Source organism: Toxotes jaculatrix, chromosome 7, assembly GCF_017976425.1.
Source record: "Toxotes jaculatrix isolate fToxJac2 chromosome 7, fToxJac2.pri, whole genome shotgun sequence".
Taxonomy (NCBI): Eukaryota; Metazoa; Chordata; class Actinopteri; family Toxotidae; genus Toxotes; species Toxotes jaculatrix.
Genome location: NC_054400.1, coordinates 24,131,777 through 24,147,801, shown reverse-complemented (window position 1 = coordinate 24,147,801; position 16,025 = coordinate 24,131,777). Strand labels below are relative to the sequence as shown.

The following is a 16,025-nucleotide window of genomic DNA, read 5'->3' as shown; positions in this document are numbered from 1 at the left end:
AGATAATGCACAACAATAATATTCAGTAGTGTTTTTTATTGGGAGTTTGCGTTACTGTCATTGTAAAGATAACCAAATGTTACACCTGCAAGAAACAAAGACACAAAAAACACAAACAGTACCAGAATTCAGGGACAGGACATAGAGAATAGAGATCGAATTTCAGACCATACCAATCAGTAATCATTGTGCCAATGAAGTATCTTTATTTGTAATATATCTCAGCTCATCATGCAGGTTTAACAGACAAAAATTTAAAGACCTAGAAGTTCTGCTTTTGTGCTTTGAATCTCGGTGATGGAACTTTGGTTTATATTTGATTTGTGTGTCTGAGTAAGAAGCATCAATTTCTGATCTAAGATGTCACAATGAATTGGATCCACACCCAGGAATTAAGTCAAATGTAGAAAAATGCTGTCTCTTCAATCTTTGACTCACATGCAGAACCAAAAAATGATCAGTGGAAGTGGTGCAAATGTTGTACCGAGGATAGTACGTACATGGACTGAAACATCTGCACCTTCCAGAGTTTATTTCTGCACAAATGCCCTGTGACTCTTTCCTTTTCACTCAGTCCATTTTTATTTCCGTGTGTGGGTCCGACTTTTACAAATTCTTTACAGCCACTGCCTTGTGCTGTGCTGCGAGGATGTCGGTTAAGTCAGTGTGCAGACTTACTACAGTATTAATCATGTTGACTTCTAATTGAGACTAGTTTTAATTGGCAGCTGTGTCTTACAAGTTTTCAAACCTGGTGGAGTGTTAAGGATTTTTACACAGGCAGATATAGTCTATATGGCAAACCTTTGTTCAGGGTGTACAATTCATGTCACCCAGTGCATGCTGGGATAGGTTCCTGCCCTGAAGAGGATAAGCCAGTACAGAAAATAGATGGATTTTTTTTTGTCGTATATATACAATCAATTAATATTGGCCCAGTCTACTGTTACAATCAATGAAGGTTACAACAATTATGTGCACTAGCCCAACGTCACTCATTGTGTTTGGATGAAAAGCTAATGTGGCATGGGTTACTCCGGTTGATCTTGGTTCTCGGACTCTGTGTCTGTTTCTGCCTCATTGTCAGTGTTCTGCACTGGCTGTTGTTGTTGACTCTGCTGGATGAGTCCTCCTTCCTGTGCTGTGTTGTACGAGCCACAGCGGCTGCACTTCATTCCCAGGACGTGGAAAGGCACCGTACAATGGGCTTGGCAGTCGTTACATATAATCTAGATGGAGGAAAACAATAACAAAAGGTAATGGATTACATGTAAACTGGATTGAATGAGACACAAAATGCCGCAGAATTCATGTCTAAAACAATTTGAAACTGATCCATCAGTAATTCAAACCTTTGTTTAACTAAATGAAAATATTACTGGGGCATTTTATTGCATTTACTGAGGTCGTACTTTGACAGTAGCATCCCTGTATTCAGAGGGCATCGGTGACAGAGAGATCTCTACATCCATCTGATCCCAGTGGTCCTCCATGTTCCAGGCAGAGTGCATACACAGTGGGCAGCGGTAGGCTCTAAAACAAACAAGGAAGAATTACATTTAGTGGAAGATGTCACTCAGAGCCTTTACATGAACTTTATTCACCAGGTTACACACACTATAGTAACATGGTTACTGTAAACACGCAGGAGGTTGGTAACTGGGTTTATCACCTACCCCAGACCTATGGATTACTTATTCAAACTCTGATAGGAGACACTACAATGCCGCATTTTTTTTTGTGTGTGTGTGTGTGTCTGTGCTGGAGCAGACTGACAGTGCAGTGAGATGAGAACATCTCGAATACAGAAACCATCAGTTTCTGCATTCGAGAAAGTTAAACTTCTCGTTTAACTGATGTTTAAGAAAGGACTCAGTTACTCCAGAAATGTTTATGTGAAACAAACAAATGATTAATACATAACCTTCAACAAAACCTTATAAATTATCAGGAAAAATGACTTATTAGACATACCCCCTTCTGACCATGTCATCAAAGCAGGTCCTGCAGAGAATGAACAAGTTAGTTGTTACCTTTATGTCATAGCACGTTTTAAAATATCCACAAAAGTTATTTAAGGATTATGCAAGGCTTTAAAATATAACATGTTGATTTATTAGTCTACATCATCAATAACTGAATATTTTTCAGTTCTCTTCATGTTTGTAATTATATTTATCTTTTTTGTTTTAAAGATACTATTATTGTACTATTATATATTTTTTTTTTAACACAGAATATAGAGTAGTCAATTTGTCTTGAATTCTATCAGGACAAAGTCCAAAATTCATGTATTCTTGCTGCAGCGTTATTACAAAACATGCACAATTCAATTCCATAACCCTGAGCTACTAGTATTTAGAGAATAATGAGTCATACTTGTGTAAAAGATGTCCGCATGGAAGAACGTGAGCTCCAACTCTGGACGTGTGAATGTCCTGCACATATAAAAGAAAATTATATCAAATTGCAAAGAAAGCAATGGACTGGATACAAATCCAACTTCTCTCTCTATACCGTGTCCGAACACATTATGTGCTTTATTACCTCCATACACACTGGGCAGTTCTGCCTTGACACATTTTCAACACACTGAAACATAAAAAACAATTGTAAATAAAAGCAGTGAGGATATAACAGAAAAATATTATATGTATGCATCAGAAACAGGCGCAGGGTAATAATCACCTTGTGGTTTCCCTGTAGATTCTGAGCTAAACACAGATTGCACTTCTCACAATGGAAATACTTCTCTCTGGGTCCAATCCTGTAGGGGCCAAACCACAGTGCCAGTGACACAGATGTATTACCTCCCATACATGTGAGTGGATGCTAAAAGACGACATACTAACACTGAGATGTAAATTGCTTCACTGCATGGAAGCAAAAGCAAAAGTTGTATTCATTTTTTTACATTCTGTGTGCTTGTTGGAAAAGTCATTGGCAGAATCACACACAGGCATTAAGTAAGAATAGTCACTACACTATGATTTTGTCTTTGAATTAACCTGAATTAGCCATGTAGAAAGAAAAATTATGCATATAAGGAAAATTATGCATCCAAGTTTAAAAAGGTTTTCACCTTGAGACATTTTTACCTTTTTTCCCCAAATATCCATTGTCATTGTCCTTATCATCTAAGGCTATAATGATAAAAAGATTTGTAACAAGCTATATAACAAGTGCTGTCTACACTCTACTGTTGCTCACCTGCATATTCCACAGGGCTGACAATGGTACTGCTTCTTATCCTTGTCAAACAAGTGGCAGATGTCACAGTAATACTCTCCAAACTGCACATGACACTGCTGGCAAGTCTGCTGTGCCTAAAAGAGGGATATCTTACATTTGTCTCATTTATTTATATTGATGTGAGCTAACAACTACATGAACAACCACAACATAAAGGAAAGGGGACATTTAACATCACTGAGTGCTCTTGCTACAGCTGACAGTGGAGTCGAAACATATCAGCTGCAGTTGTTTTACCTGTTGCACTGTCTGACACTCAGAGCACTGCACCTCTCTGACTTTGAATCGATCCATCTGGTGGTCTTCCTCTGCATCATGGCACAGCCGACACACGTACAGTTTACCACAGCAGGGTGCCTGCAGTGCATCGAAACGTGATGCCGGTTATGTCAATCATACTCATATTGCAGGCAAACATGATACCTTGGTGTAACCACAAATATTTATTTTTTCTGGCTGCTGCAAACCAGGAAGTTTATGGTAGAAGTCAAATTAAAGTCTCCGCTTCTTAACTTTATAAACACATAATTATGCAACAAATAAGCAGCACGTATGACTGAAATAGTGAGTGATAAGTTAACAGATGGTCTGACATTGACTAAACTCTCAAAGCATGCACTCCATGAGGCTAACACATAAAAACCATGCATGACACTAACAAATATGTCGTAATGACACAGTTGTAACCGGGTAGTGTTTAAGTAACTAACGTTAGCTAGCAGAGGGTGAGCAGAGGTATAGACATATTCAACACCGGTATGCCTCCACTCTGCGTGCAAGTCAAATATATGCATTACAGTTCAAAAAGTTAACTCACTTTCAACAAGCAGCTGCGAACATAATGCTCACAGCCAGTAGAGGAAGCCATGTTTCCTTCAAATCCGGTCTCTTCTTCGCTTCCAATGCGACGCTGCCTGCTTCCTCTTCTTCTTCATACCTTGTAACGTAGACTCACGCAATACTGCCCTCTACCGTTACAGGCGTCAACCAAACCCCTCAGCAAATTACTTTTACTGGTTTAAGTGTTAAAAGAATAGATGTGACAAGAAAGATGGCATGACAGAATATCTTTATATCTTTTTCTCTGTTTAATCTTTGGAATTTTCAAAGCAAGACATTTTCAGGTGAGCCTCTGTATCATAGGCAGAGATAAGAAGATAAGATAAGAAAATCCTTTATTAGTCCCTCAGTGGGGAAATTGCATTTAGCAACAGCAGGGGTACAGTACAGTAAGTAAATATAAGTAAGAGGCCAATATGGCCAGAACAAAATTAAATAAACACTATTCCAATAACAGAATAACTAAGAACTAAACTGCGAAAGATATCTGCAGTATATACATACATAAATATGAGATGGAAATAAAAGTTAAACTTTTAAAAGAATGGTCATTTAATTACACCCTCTGTATTTAATTTTGTGTCAAATAATTGGCTTGGTCACCGTTTGGCACACCGTAGCGATATGTTTTTTCCCTCTTTTAACTATTTTTCTACAGTCATCTCTTTGTTTAACAATCTCTATTGCCTTTCTTAATTTGCACCTGCCCATCTTGATATATCTTTTGCGTCCACCGATAAATAAGGGCGCCGCTGGTGTAGTGGTATCATGCAAGATTCCCATTCTTGCGACCCGGGTTCGATTCCCGGGCGGCGCACGTGTTTTGCTCCAGTAACAGAAAATATTACTATGTCGCGCCGATAGTTGTTGGACTGTAGCAAGTAATGTCAATGACCCACTCATGTGCGTTATATATTTCCTTTTACTGTAACTGGCTGTGTCACAAGCATTTCCCAGTTGTGTCCAGCTGTTATTTCCTCTAATGTTTTACACTATGGTCAATTGGCCTTTGACGAGGATCAGGCTGATGGAAATACTGTTCTGCAGTTAGGCTGCAAGAAACTCGCTATATTTGCAGCTTTTGACGTACAGATGTGAAGGTACGTCTTTGTGTGCGGGAGAAAGAGCGCTTGATTTTGGCTTCGTTTCAGCGCGCAGGTTGACGCTGCTGACGCCGCTCCTCCGCCATCTTCAACTTCCTATTGTTTGCATCAGACTGAGGCTGTCTGCGGTGCGTGTGAGAGCGGAGTCGGCCACCGATCTGTCATTAACTAGTTCATATAGCCTTCACGTTCGCGGTCGACCAAGTTCAGCACAAACAATTTGTATGTCATTGGATTAAAGACCTCTCAGGACTCGACCACTAAAACCTTGATGATGGAGGACGATCAACCCAGAACCTTGTGAGTAACAGCGGCCCTGTCTATGTCCTGGAATCGGAAGGCTCCGTGTAACTACGGCGCGTCCGAAATGTTTCCACGTTGTTGTTTCAATTAAAAACGGTTAACCTTGTAATTTAGACACACGTGGGCATTTAAATCGTATTATCGTTTCATGTCGACAATAGCGACGTTTGTATATGTTGTAAGACAAAGAATTTTCGACATGAACGCTAAGTTCTGTTTGATTTAGCCGTATAAATAGACGGGACCGACTAGCCTGAAAATGAAACTGAAGGGCTAGTTAATGCTAGCTATCATTAGCTAAAGATGCGAACGCAGCTAGATAGCCGCTTCTTCTAAAATTCACACGTTTTCTTGGAATGATAGCTATATTCTTAGAATGAGTTGCGTTTTCCTAATATTGGACAGGCATTAGCAAGACTCTCGGGAAAAGGATGTCATTTTGTAAAGTACCGTTAGCTGGCAACCCCCTTAGCATGAGGCCCTTTTGAACCGGCTAGCTATATCTTTAGCTATATCTTTAGCTAGCCGGCAGACAAGCCACGTCAACGCTCGAAGAGACGGCACGGGACAGCACGAGTGAGGGGGTGACCATACTCGAGTTGTCAATGTAAATTTGATACGGCCCCCAGTAGTATTTAATCCACTAACACTGTTGATTTTATGTTAAAATAAGGAATTGCTGTAGGTTGTAGCTAGCCCTGTTAACTAGCCTTTGTTTGCATGCTACTTCCTGTTTGACAAAGACTCAACTCCCTGATCTCTCTCCTTGTTTGTAGGTATGTGGGGAATCTGTCCAGGGATGTCACCGAGCCCCTCATCTTGCAGGTCTTCACACAGATAGGACCCTGCAAGAGCTGTAAAATGATAGTTGATGTGAGTGTTATGCCCTTGTCTGGTATATATTGTTTGACAATAGGAAATCACATTCAGCAGTGGCATGAATGGTTAGCCTAGGAAAGTCTCACTCTGCAAATGTGCTTGATATTGACCTTCCTCCCGCAGTCTGTTATATCAGATGTGACACTCCAAGATACAGTAGGTGACTCTTGTCATGTGTGATCGAATTATCACCTTTGCTGTGGACTTTATATCAGTCTTGTTTTCCCGTTGACAGACAGCTGGAAACGATCCGTACTGCTTTGTGGAGTTCTATGACCACAGGCATGCTGCTGCCTCATTGGCAGCAATGAATGGAAGGAAAATAATGGGTAAGGTAAGCTATCGTATCTACAGGGTGAGTGGGGATGGGTGGGCTTCGGGTGTGGGAACTTAGGTTGTGTGCCTTCTTAAAGGAAAAACAGTTGACTTCTAGCATTAATATTCCATTACATTGATAGAGTTTTCCAACTGACAAGGGGAAGCTTTTGGACCCAGCATCTAAAGAAGCTCGTGAACACTGTAGGATAGTCATTTCTCTGTTGGTAAAACTGGTTTCATTATCTTAAACCTAAAGGTTTTGTAATACATGAAACTGTGAAGTTAGGTGTGGAGGAAAGTTTAAAGCAAATGACGTCTGAGAGGAAGAAATTAATATCATAAATATAATTCAGGGGTCCTCTGAACAAGCCAGTGCTGTGCTTTCAATAAAATGATGATGTTCAAAATGATGTAAGCTACTTTGGAAAGATTTCAAAATGCAAAAATCAAGTTATCTAGAATATCAGAGCAAACCATTAACATTTTAAGCTCCAACATTTAAAAGACCACAGGGCCTTATAAAAGAATATTACAGTGGTGCTTGATGGCATAATAATGAGTTGAGCCTCTGGACTCAGGGTTAGGACACAAATTGTAAAATCAAATGACTGAGACGCTGAACTGAGCAACCACTCTGTTTAGATGAGGTGCATTCCACTGGCAACCACAACAGATGTGTTTTGCAGCTTTCCGTAATATCTCCATTTGTTATTGGCTCATGCCTCCCTTTAAAATGTTTGAGCATTGCCTTGATGTTTGAATCCTACCATGGTTATACTCCGTGGTGCTTTTTTGCCAAGATACACCTAGTTATGAAATTGTTTCAGTCACAAATGGTAGGCCAGTTGCAGTTTATTTTGTGTTAAGTTAATTGAGGTCTTAAGTTTTGATACAAGATAAACTTTCTTATATTGTCACTTGATGTACGCAAGTGTAGAGTGAGAGATAAGGCACTATGTAACATTAAATTAAATAACATTAAATAAGTATTGCGTTAATAAGTACTTTTAAGTCAGTCTTAAAATAATACACCCTTATAAATAGAAGTTACAAGGTTTTGTTGTAAATGATGTAAACATACCCCACCTGGCCTGTTCTTTCTCTGCCCCTCTCCACAGGAGGTCAAAGTCAACTGGGCCACAACGCCAACCAGCCAGAAAAAAGACACAAGTAGTAAGTACAAGTGCTTGTCAGTGGGGATAAACACTTGATTTGCAGTTTGTTAGGTACACCTTGTTAAAACTTATAGCAGCCTAATACAGCTGTTCAGACTGCATTAGTCTGACTGCATTAGTTTAAACTTAGTCTATGTTTTATGACATTAATACTCTGGAAAAGTCCTAAGTGAAAATCAGAGGAAAAGATTTATGCTGCATAAATGCTTACATATGTTCTCCCCCCCCCCCCCCCCCCCCATAGATCACTTTCATGTCTTCGTTGGAGACCTCAGCCCAGAAATAACTACAGAAGACGTCAAAGCTGCCTTTGGTCCATTTGGCAGGATATCGTAAGTATAAAACGAATTATTTACTGACAAAGATTCAGCGCTCCAACTTCTTAAGTTAAAATGCCAAACGTTCAGAGGTTCCAGCTTCACAAAATTGGTGATTTGTTGCTTTTCTGTTTTGTTTCATTGTAACTTGAGTATCTTTGGGTGTTGGACTGTTGTCTGGACAAAGCACAATATTTAAAGACTTTACTAAGGACTTTGGAAAAGAGTGTGTTGTTTTTGCAATTTTCTGACATTAAATAGATCAAATTGTTACCCAATTAACTGAGATAAATCAGAGGATTGATTGATAATGAAACTAATTGTCAGTTGCAGCCTTGCAAAGAGAATTAGATCATGGACAATAGACAACAAGGCTGTGATCCGATAATACATAAATACAATAAAAATCTAATTAGCTGTTTGACAGAAAATAACTGCAACTGTTTATGACAGTGAATCACTTGAATCATTTTAAATAACAGTTTCAACATTTCAGACTCCAGCCTTTCCAATGTGAGAGAGTGCTAGTTTTCCATGTGTTCTATCGCAATGACCTGAATATTTTGTCTTGTTTGTTTTTGTCTGACTAAATGGACAATTTGAACATGTTCACTTTGGCCTTGGGAAGCTATGCAGTGATTTTTTTTTTTAATGTGCTCTGAAATGTTTCGAACCAAACAATACATTTAGGTAAATAACCTGCAGATTAATTTGATGACAGTGTTGTAGTTAGTTAATTGAAGCCCTAATGTAAATGTGCTAATTAATGAAGAAACTTTCTATACTTTATAAAATGGAGGCGTCACGTTGTGTTGCATGTTTCTGATGTATTCCTGTTGGTGTGTTTGTCCACAGAGATGCTCGTGTTGTGAAAGATATGGCTACAGGGAAATCTAAAGGCTATGGCTTTGTGTCTTTCTTCAACAAATGGGTGAGCAGACATTGTTATGTTAGTAACTCTGTTAATGGTGTCAGCATTTTTGTAAAACATGCTCCAAAGAACAGAAGCATTCTGTCTTGCCATATTGAAACACAGCACAGTTTTCACATAGGCTTCTTCTTAATTTGTGTTCTGTGGGTACATTTTAGATTTTACATTATGAGACACCAGCTGGATGCAATAACCAGGTTGTTTCTTTGCTTCAGGATGCAGAGAACGCCATTCAGCAGATGGGGGGTCAGTGGCTAGGAGGCAGACAGATTCGAACTAACTGGGCCACAAGAAAGCCCCCTGCCCCAAAGACCACCTATGAAAGTGCGTTGTAATAAATGTGCAGATTTTATCGTTTTCCTTAGTGTGTTGGATTCACATGTTCACAGTAGCATTGCCTAATTTTCCTTCCAGATAACTCCAAGCACCTATCCTTTGATGAAGTAGTGAATCAGTCCAGTCCCAGTAACTGCACTGTGTATTGTGGTGGAGTCAGCACAGGACTGACAGGTAAGAAGTACTGCTAGTACCATTGCTACCATCAGAATCATACTGATACTGACAATGGTAGTGTCAGGTGAACTGATGAAAGCCAGTAAGCACTTCCTTAAAGGGTAAGGCTGGTCTTGTTTTTATCTTTTAATAACAAATGTATTCTTTTAAATATAAGCTGTGAAGTTACAGTCTGTTCCTTTGTGCCATAGGACCTGGTTATTGCTCAGAAACAAAAACACTTGAAAGAGCCTTAGATTATATATTCCTTCATTGAAGTTATTTCCTGTGTTATTTGTATATTAATCTCTACAAAAACTGTATTTTGCTTAGACGTCATTCTAAAGCCCTGTGGTGTTGTCAGCAAAATTGTTTGGCCTTTGATTTTAACTCACAGTCACCAAGGGACCCATGTCCAAGATGCTAGATTGACCTGTTTTTCATGCAGCAAATGTTTTTTTTTCATGGCACATCAGCCCACATAGTTTGATATCTGATGTTCCCGTTCTGTTTGGCTTTCAGAACAACTGATGAGACAGACCTTCTCTCCCTTTGGACAAATCATGGAAATCAGAGTTTTCCCAGACAAAGGCTATTCATTTGTGAGGTATGTGGCCGTTTTTATATCAAGTTGCCTTATTGTTTCTTTTTTTTAACCCCCTATCAAGCAAGGTCAAAGTATGATGCACTGGTTCTTAATCCCACATATGTAATATAGCAGTTCCACTCCTTTGTATTTGTGAGATGCTTGCAGTGCAGAAGTAATAGTTCTGTACATGTCTTGGTTAACCAGGCAGCCTAATAAGTATTCATGTCCATCTCACGGTTTGCTAACAGATCAGCTCTCCAGCAGTGGCATGGTCACCATTGCTGAGTAAATATATATGAAATGAGGTTCAGCGTTTCCTTAGTCGCTCTCTCCCTCTGTTTTTGTCCAGGTTTAACTCCCATGAGTCAGCAGCCCATGCCATTGTGTCAGTGAATGGCACTTCAATAGAGGGCCACATAGTCAAATGCTACTGGGGTAAAGAGACCCCGGACATGATGAACCCGATGCAGCAGATGCCTATGCCCCAGGTAAGGACACCATATACTGTACATACTGAGTAAAATAAACAGCATCTGCACGCTGTCTTCTCAGAAGGACATGATAAGCATGAGATGACATCTGCCAGTTAGTGCTGTAGTGTGTCATGAGTTTGTATAACTTGAGCATCAGTCAGTTTGAAATCATAACCGTGGAGTGTTGAACATTTATAATAAAAGGTATGTAACAAGCATTTTGCCCCCTTCATTTAATCTACTTCATATTGAAGGTTTTTTTTTTTTTAAGTTTAAATGAAACAGGCAGTGATTATTAAAGTATATTTCAAAGGAACAACTGTTGGTGAGAAAATGTATTTTGACACATTATGGTAGTATTAAGTTTTTAAAAAAATACTACTTAGGTCTGAAATATTAATACATAAATAGACTGTGTTATAGGGCATCTGCTGCCATGATCCACACTTATGCCATACTGTATTGTACCCCACAGCAGAACAAGATGGGCTTCGCTGCAGCCCAGCCCTACGGCCAGTGGGGCCAGTGGTACGGCAATGGGCCCCAGATTAGCCAGTACGTCCCGAATGGGTGGCAGGTCCCCACCTACGGCGTCTACAGCCAGGCTTGGAATCAGCAGGGCTTCAAGTAAGTAGCACGGTGTGCACAGGGCTTCCCTTCACCGCCTCCTTCTACTCCAGCACCACCAGAGTTCCCCTTCAAGACCGGGGCAGCGAGAGTCAGTTCTGGCCAGAGGGGGGAGCCATGATCCCCACCCCCCCACCCCCCAACCTCACCTCCTCTCTCCTCCTCTCACCAGCCCCTCATCTTGCTCATCTTGAGAAGATTGAGAAATAAGCACACAGACACACACAGAACAATCTGAACTGTAATTTTGTTGTTAATCATGTTTCATGGTGTCATTACAGCTTACTGTGCACAGCACGTCCTAATAACTGAAGGGTTTTGTTCCAAAATGTTTTTGTCTTTTGACTTTTAGTGCAAAAGAGTTCAAAACTGTCAGCTGTCCCAAAAATGATTGTGCCTTAAACTAGCTAAAAACTTATTTTTATTCATTTCAGTAAATTTAAAGGTAATTGATGGAAACAAGATAAAAGCTAAAAGCTGAAAGCTATTTTTCAGTTACTGTCCACACCCAGGTAGAGTTTGATGAAGAATGCCTTTCCCTTTTTGTAAGAATGCCCCCCGTGTGTTAAGAACTGTGTTCTTTAAGGCTGTTCATTTGTTTTGTATGTCTACATTCATGTCATAGCTTTTTACGTATTTTTCCTTTTGATTTCATCGATTTATTTTTGCATATACCTGAGGATTTGATTTGTAAATGAATGTCAGTAGGACATGTTAAATATCATTTGTAGGTTATCAAATTTTGTTTTTATTTAGACAGCCTATGTGCAGTGATGCTTTGTGCACCCAAGAAAAATAAAGGAGAGGCCATATGTTGTTGACAGTCTAACATTCTTGGTGAACAGGTGTATAAGTAGGCTCTGTACAAAGGTGTGAGGTAGATGTAACTGAAAGCAGTGTGTGTGATTGCCGAATGTACAGTAAATGCACAATTCCTAAGACAGAGGCGAGGCCTCTCTTGACTTGAAATTTGAAGATAAAACTTTATCCTGTATAAGCTGTCTATTTTCCACACTGAACTCAGAATTTAGTTTTATTACGTGAATGATAAAAGACTTAAAATACATCATGTGAATTAGGTGAGAATTTACATTTACTTTGTGGCCAAATGTAGAAGTGTTGCAAGAGAAATGAAGATAAACTGCATGGTTGTAAACAGTGTGGCTTATCTGTCTATAGGCTGGTTACAGCTCTCTGATGTTTATAGTTATCAGTAGTTGGGGGGGGGGGGTAGAAAGGAATATTTAGCTTGCTGCGCTTAGCCTGTATGCTCTTTGTCTGCTTGTCCACCCATGTTTAATCAAATGAAACTTACCTTTGGCCCCTCCAAAGAGCCCTCCACTTTCTTTTTTTTCCCGTTTTTTTTTTTTTGCTAGCTTGATTTTTGCCCAGCCTGCCTCACCCTCACAAACCTCCGATAACTCTGTTTGCCTTCTTGTTCTCATTCTAGCCTGTCCAGATTCTAGTAGCTCTAATATAAACCGTCCCTTTGGCTCCCTTTCGCCTTGTCTCTTCTAACCTGCTGGCATTTTGTCTTTCTGTCTCTCTGTCTCTCTCTCTGTCTCTCTCTCTCTCTCTTTACCTCGTTTTTTTGCAGTCACTTACCGGCCAGTGCTGGGTGGACTGGCATGAGCGCCATCAGTAACGGTGGGGTTATGGAGCCTACACAGGGATTGAATGGGAGTATGCTAGCCAACCAGCCCGGTATGGGAGCCGCAGGATACCCCACACACTGATAAGTGGGCAGGGTGGGAGATTTGTCAACCATCAGCCTCTTACTGGCTGTACGGTGCCCCGCGGGGCTGTGTAACACCGCCTCCCTTTGTGGCAGGACTAAGACTTTTACTGGGATGTGGAACCTAATGGGAAGGTTGACGTCTATAGGAGATGTAAATGGGATCTCATGGGGGGGGTTGAGGTAACAGGAGCCAGGAAGGAGTGATTTGACCCACACAGGTATTTACACCCTTTGTGGAAGGCAAGAGTGGCCATGAACCAGGGCTCTTACCATTTTTAAGTTAACTGTAAATGAGTATAAAACTGTAAAGGAGAAACTTTTGGATTTTTTTTTTTTTTTTTTTCGGGTTTTACAAATTGCTTCCATTTTCACATCTTTCCTCTCAGACAGCCACGGAGAGGTTTGTCATTTTTTTTTTTTTTTTTTTTAAAGAAACTTAAAGTCTGAGTCGTGCTAAGTTATGAACCTTAGTTATTATTTGAGGAATGGAAACCTGTTTAATTTGTTCTCATTTTCTCTTGGATTAAAATCAATTGCAGGGATTGTTGCCACTGCTGTTTCTCTGTAAGGGCAGATAAATATTGCACAGTTTTTTCCTCTTGTACATGGACAAATTTGACTACCAAGAGTTTCCTTTTTGCATTCCATTTCTCCTTCACATCTTTCAGACAGCCTCAAATCTTTTCGCCACATGTAAATAACCATTCATTCATTCATTCATTTGAAACAATGTAAGTAAAATGCTACTGTTAACTGTGGGTGCTTGCTTTCTCTTTTGTTTTGATAACTCGACAGTTAACTCCAACATTGTACGTAGCAGAGTGGCACTATCAAATGTGACACTGGCACAGTGCAACACACATGATTCTTCCATGCAGGGATAAGACAGCATTGCCATGCAGTGCATACTTAAAATTTAACACAGTTCAAATGTTAAAGGGTGAACGTGTTTGACACTTCTGATGTTTTTTTAAATATCTATTGAAACGCCAGTATTTTATATCAAAAAATCTGAGTGGATTCAACCTTTACACTTGCTCTTTTTGCCAGAGAAATGGGGAGGCCTACATTGTAACTGTTGCCTTATAGAGCTGGTTTCTTTTAGCTGACAAGATCCTCTTTTTAATTAGGCAGTGCCTACAGACATTTTCAGACCCTTTTGTTTAGAAAGGTGTTAGCCCTGAGAACTGATGACTCTGCTACTGTAATCAATGTTTTCTTGCTTTGTCCAATTAAAATGCTAATGCACATAAAGCACACTGCGTTAGTTTTCCTCTTTCTCATGCGTGTGTTGTTATTCTAGAAACATGAATGGAGATTTAATTCAGAAACAGCTTTTTTTCCTGCTTAAATATACATTTTTAGCTTGAGTTATTTCTGCTTTAAAAGGATTTGCTGTGTGAAATGTTTAGCTGTGAAGATCTCAGAAGTTGATAAGAGGGTATATATGTTTTGTCTGTTACTCAAACTATAAGCGTAACACTGCATGCACTATTTATTGTAAACTGACAATTAAGAAGATTACACTCAGGCTATTTGCTAATTGTCGTGTACATCCTGCACTTGTACTGTATACTCTGTTTTGTGTATGTCCACCTGAGGCAGACAACTTTTTTTGGTTCCAGAACATTAATAGATGATACAGGAAGACAGCTTCAGTACAATGAAGTATGTGCGCCGCACGTTGCTTTATGTGACTCTAAAATGTACTTAACACCTACTTAGCTTGTCCCTGGTGGTTTTTATTTTCTGTTTTTTAATTCTCTAAAAAGTGGGTGATTGAATAGCATTAGTAATGGCTCACTGTCATAGCTTACTGGGACACTTAATGGAACTGAGCCATTGTTCGTGCTATTAATGACACCGGTGCTTTTGACTGAGTCAGAAACTTCTGATGTGAAAGTAACAAAACAAAACAAAAACTGGAGCACCTGAAATGAATGCAGAGATAATAGTAATTATACTTGATCTCTTCATGCTGTGACAAGTCAAACTATCTGCTCACATTATCCTCTATATTTTAATTAACAAACCTAATTAAACAACATCCAGGGTTTTTAATATTTAGTCTAAAACGGAAAATGAAATGAAAATCTGAAACAATACACAGTAGTTGTTAAAGATAAAACTGGGAGACCTCTCTGAGCTGGTTACGCTGAGGTTTCTGGTCCTGATGATGAGGTCAGCTACAGCAGGATTTTCCTGTAGAGCTTGACAACTGAAGAACCAAGTTTCCGCTTTGACAAAGCTTATTGCATAAAGGCACAACGAAACGCTTGCAGTGCAACATGAGCTAAAAGTCAGTTTTTCATTTGCATTGTTCTCCGGTGTAGCTTCTGGAACAAACAAAGCTATGGTTCTGGTTTTAGGGACATCAATCTGAAACCAGTGCCTGGAGTATGGGGCTCGGACTCATGCAGGAGAGCGACCGCTCCAACAGAACCAACTCTTACCTCTTTCTGTGGACATAAAGAGTTAAGAACTCTTAACTAGAGTTCTTAACTAGAGTTCTTAACTCTTTAACGTCTTGTTTTCTTCAGAATTAAGAGCTCTTAACTCTGGAGTAAACACATTTCACAGAAAAATGGATCACCACGATCATTGTGATGTTTTTTTTATTTTCTTTCAAAAAGTTCAGAACTAATTTGAAGTTCAGTCACAGTGGACTGAGGCATGAGAAACAGTTTATTTACGGGGAGGTCACAAAACGAGAATGTAAAACTATGCAAACAGACAGCTACCTAAATATAAACTGTGACCCAGGCTTTCAGTCAACACCTGAGATATTTCCTGGTATTTTTGGATTGATTTCAAGCACCCTTGTGACTTACGGTAAATAAGCTGCAAGCTCTCATGCTGACTCTGTGATTGTCCATGTGTACACCAGATGGCGCTCTCAGTCCATATATCCTGCCTGACTCTGTGGAGCTGGTGGGTGGCTGTGCTGTTATTTAGGACAGTGTCACTCAGATGTTAAATGACTGTCTG

General features: G+C 39.7%; 2 protein-coding genes and 1 non-coding gene across 3 annotated transcripts; 2 read left to right on the top strand and 1 right to left on the bottom strand.

The window, feature by feature from the left end:
- Positions 1 to 27: 27 nt before the first annotated feature.
- Positions 28 to 4,168, bottom strand: rchy1 (ring finger and CHY zinc finger domain containing 1). The gene is made up of 9 exons (XM_041041340.1): positions 4,070 to 4,168; positions 3,490 to 3,609; positions 3,211 to 3,326; positions 2,689 to 2,767; positions 2,548 to 2,592; positions 2,380 to 2,438; positions 1,975 to 2,004; positions 1,413 to 1,533; positions 28 to 1,229 (listed from the first exon to the last, which is right to left on the bottom strand). Exons 1-9 carry the CDS (start codon positions 4,118 to 4,120, stop codon positions 1,032 to 1,034), a joined length of 819 nt encoding a protein of 272 aa, XP_040897274.1. The 5' UTR covers positions 4,121 to 4,168; the 3' UTR covers positions 28 to 1,031.
- A 670-nt stretch (positions 4,169 to 4,838) lies between these two features.
- trnag-ccc lies at positions 4,839 to 4,909 on the top strand. The gene has a single exon. It is a non-coding gene; the product is annotated as a tRNA-Gly (tRNA).
- A 399-nt stretch (positions 4,910 to 5,308) lies between these two features.
- LOC121184467 (nucleolysin TIA-1-like) lies at positions 5,309 to 14,310 on the top strand. The gene is made up of 12 exons (XM_041042132.1): positions 5,309 to 5,495; positions 6,275 to 6,371; positions 6,613 to 6,711; positions 7,814 to 7,868; positions 8,115 to 8,202; positions 9,043 to 9,118; positions 9,334 to 9,442; positions 9,533 to 9,628; positions 10,133 to 10,217; positions 10,549 to 10,687; positions 11,148 to 11,299; positions 12,897 to 14,310. The coding sequence occupies exons 1-12, from the start codon at positions 5,467 to 5,469 to the stop codon at positions 13,033 to 13,035; spliced, it is 1,164 nt and encodes a 387-aa protein (XP_040898066.1). The 5' UTR covers positions 5,309 to 5,466; the 3' UTR covers positions 13,036 to 14,310.
- Positions 14,311 to 16,025: the final 1,715 nt, after the last annotated feature.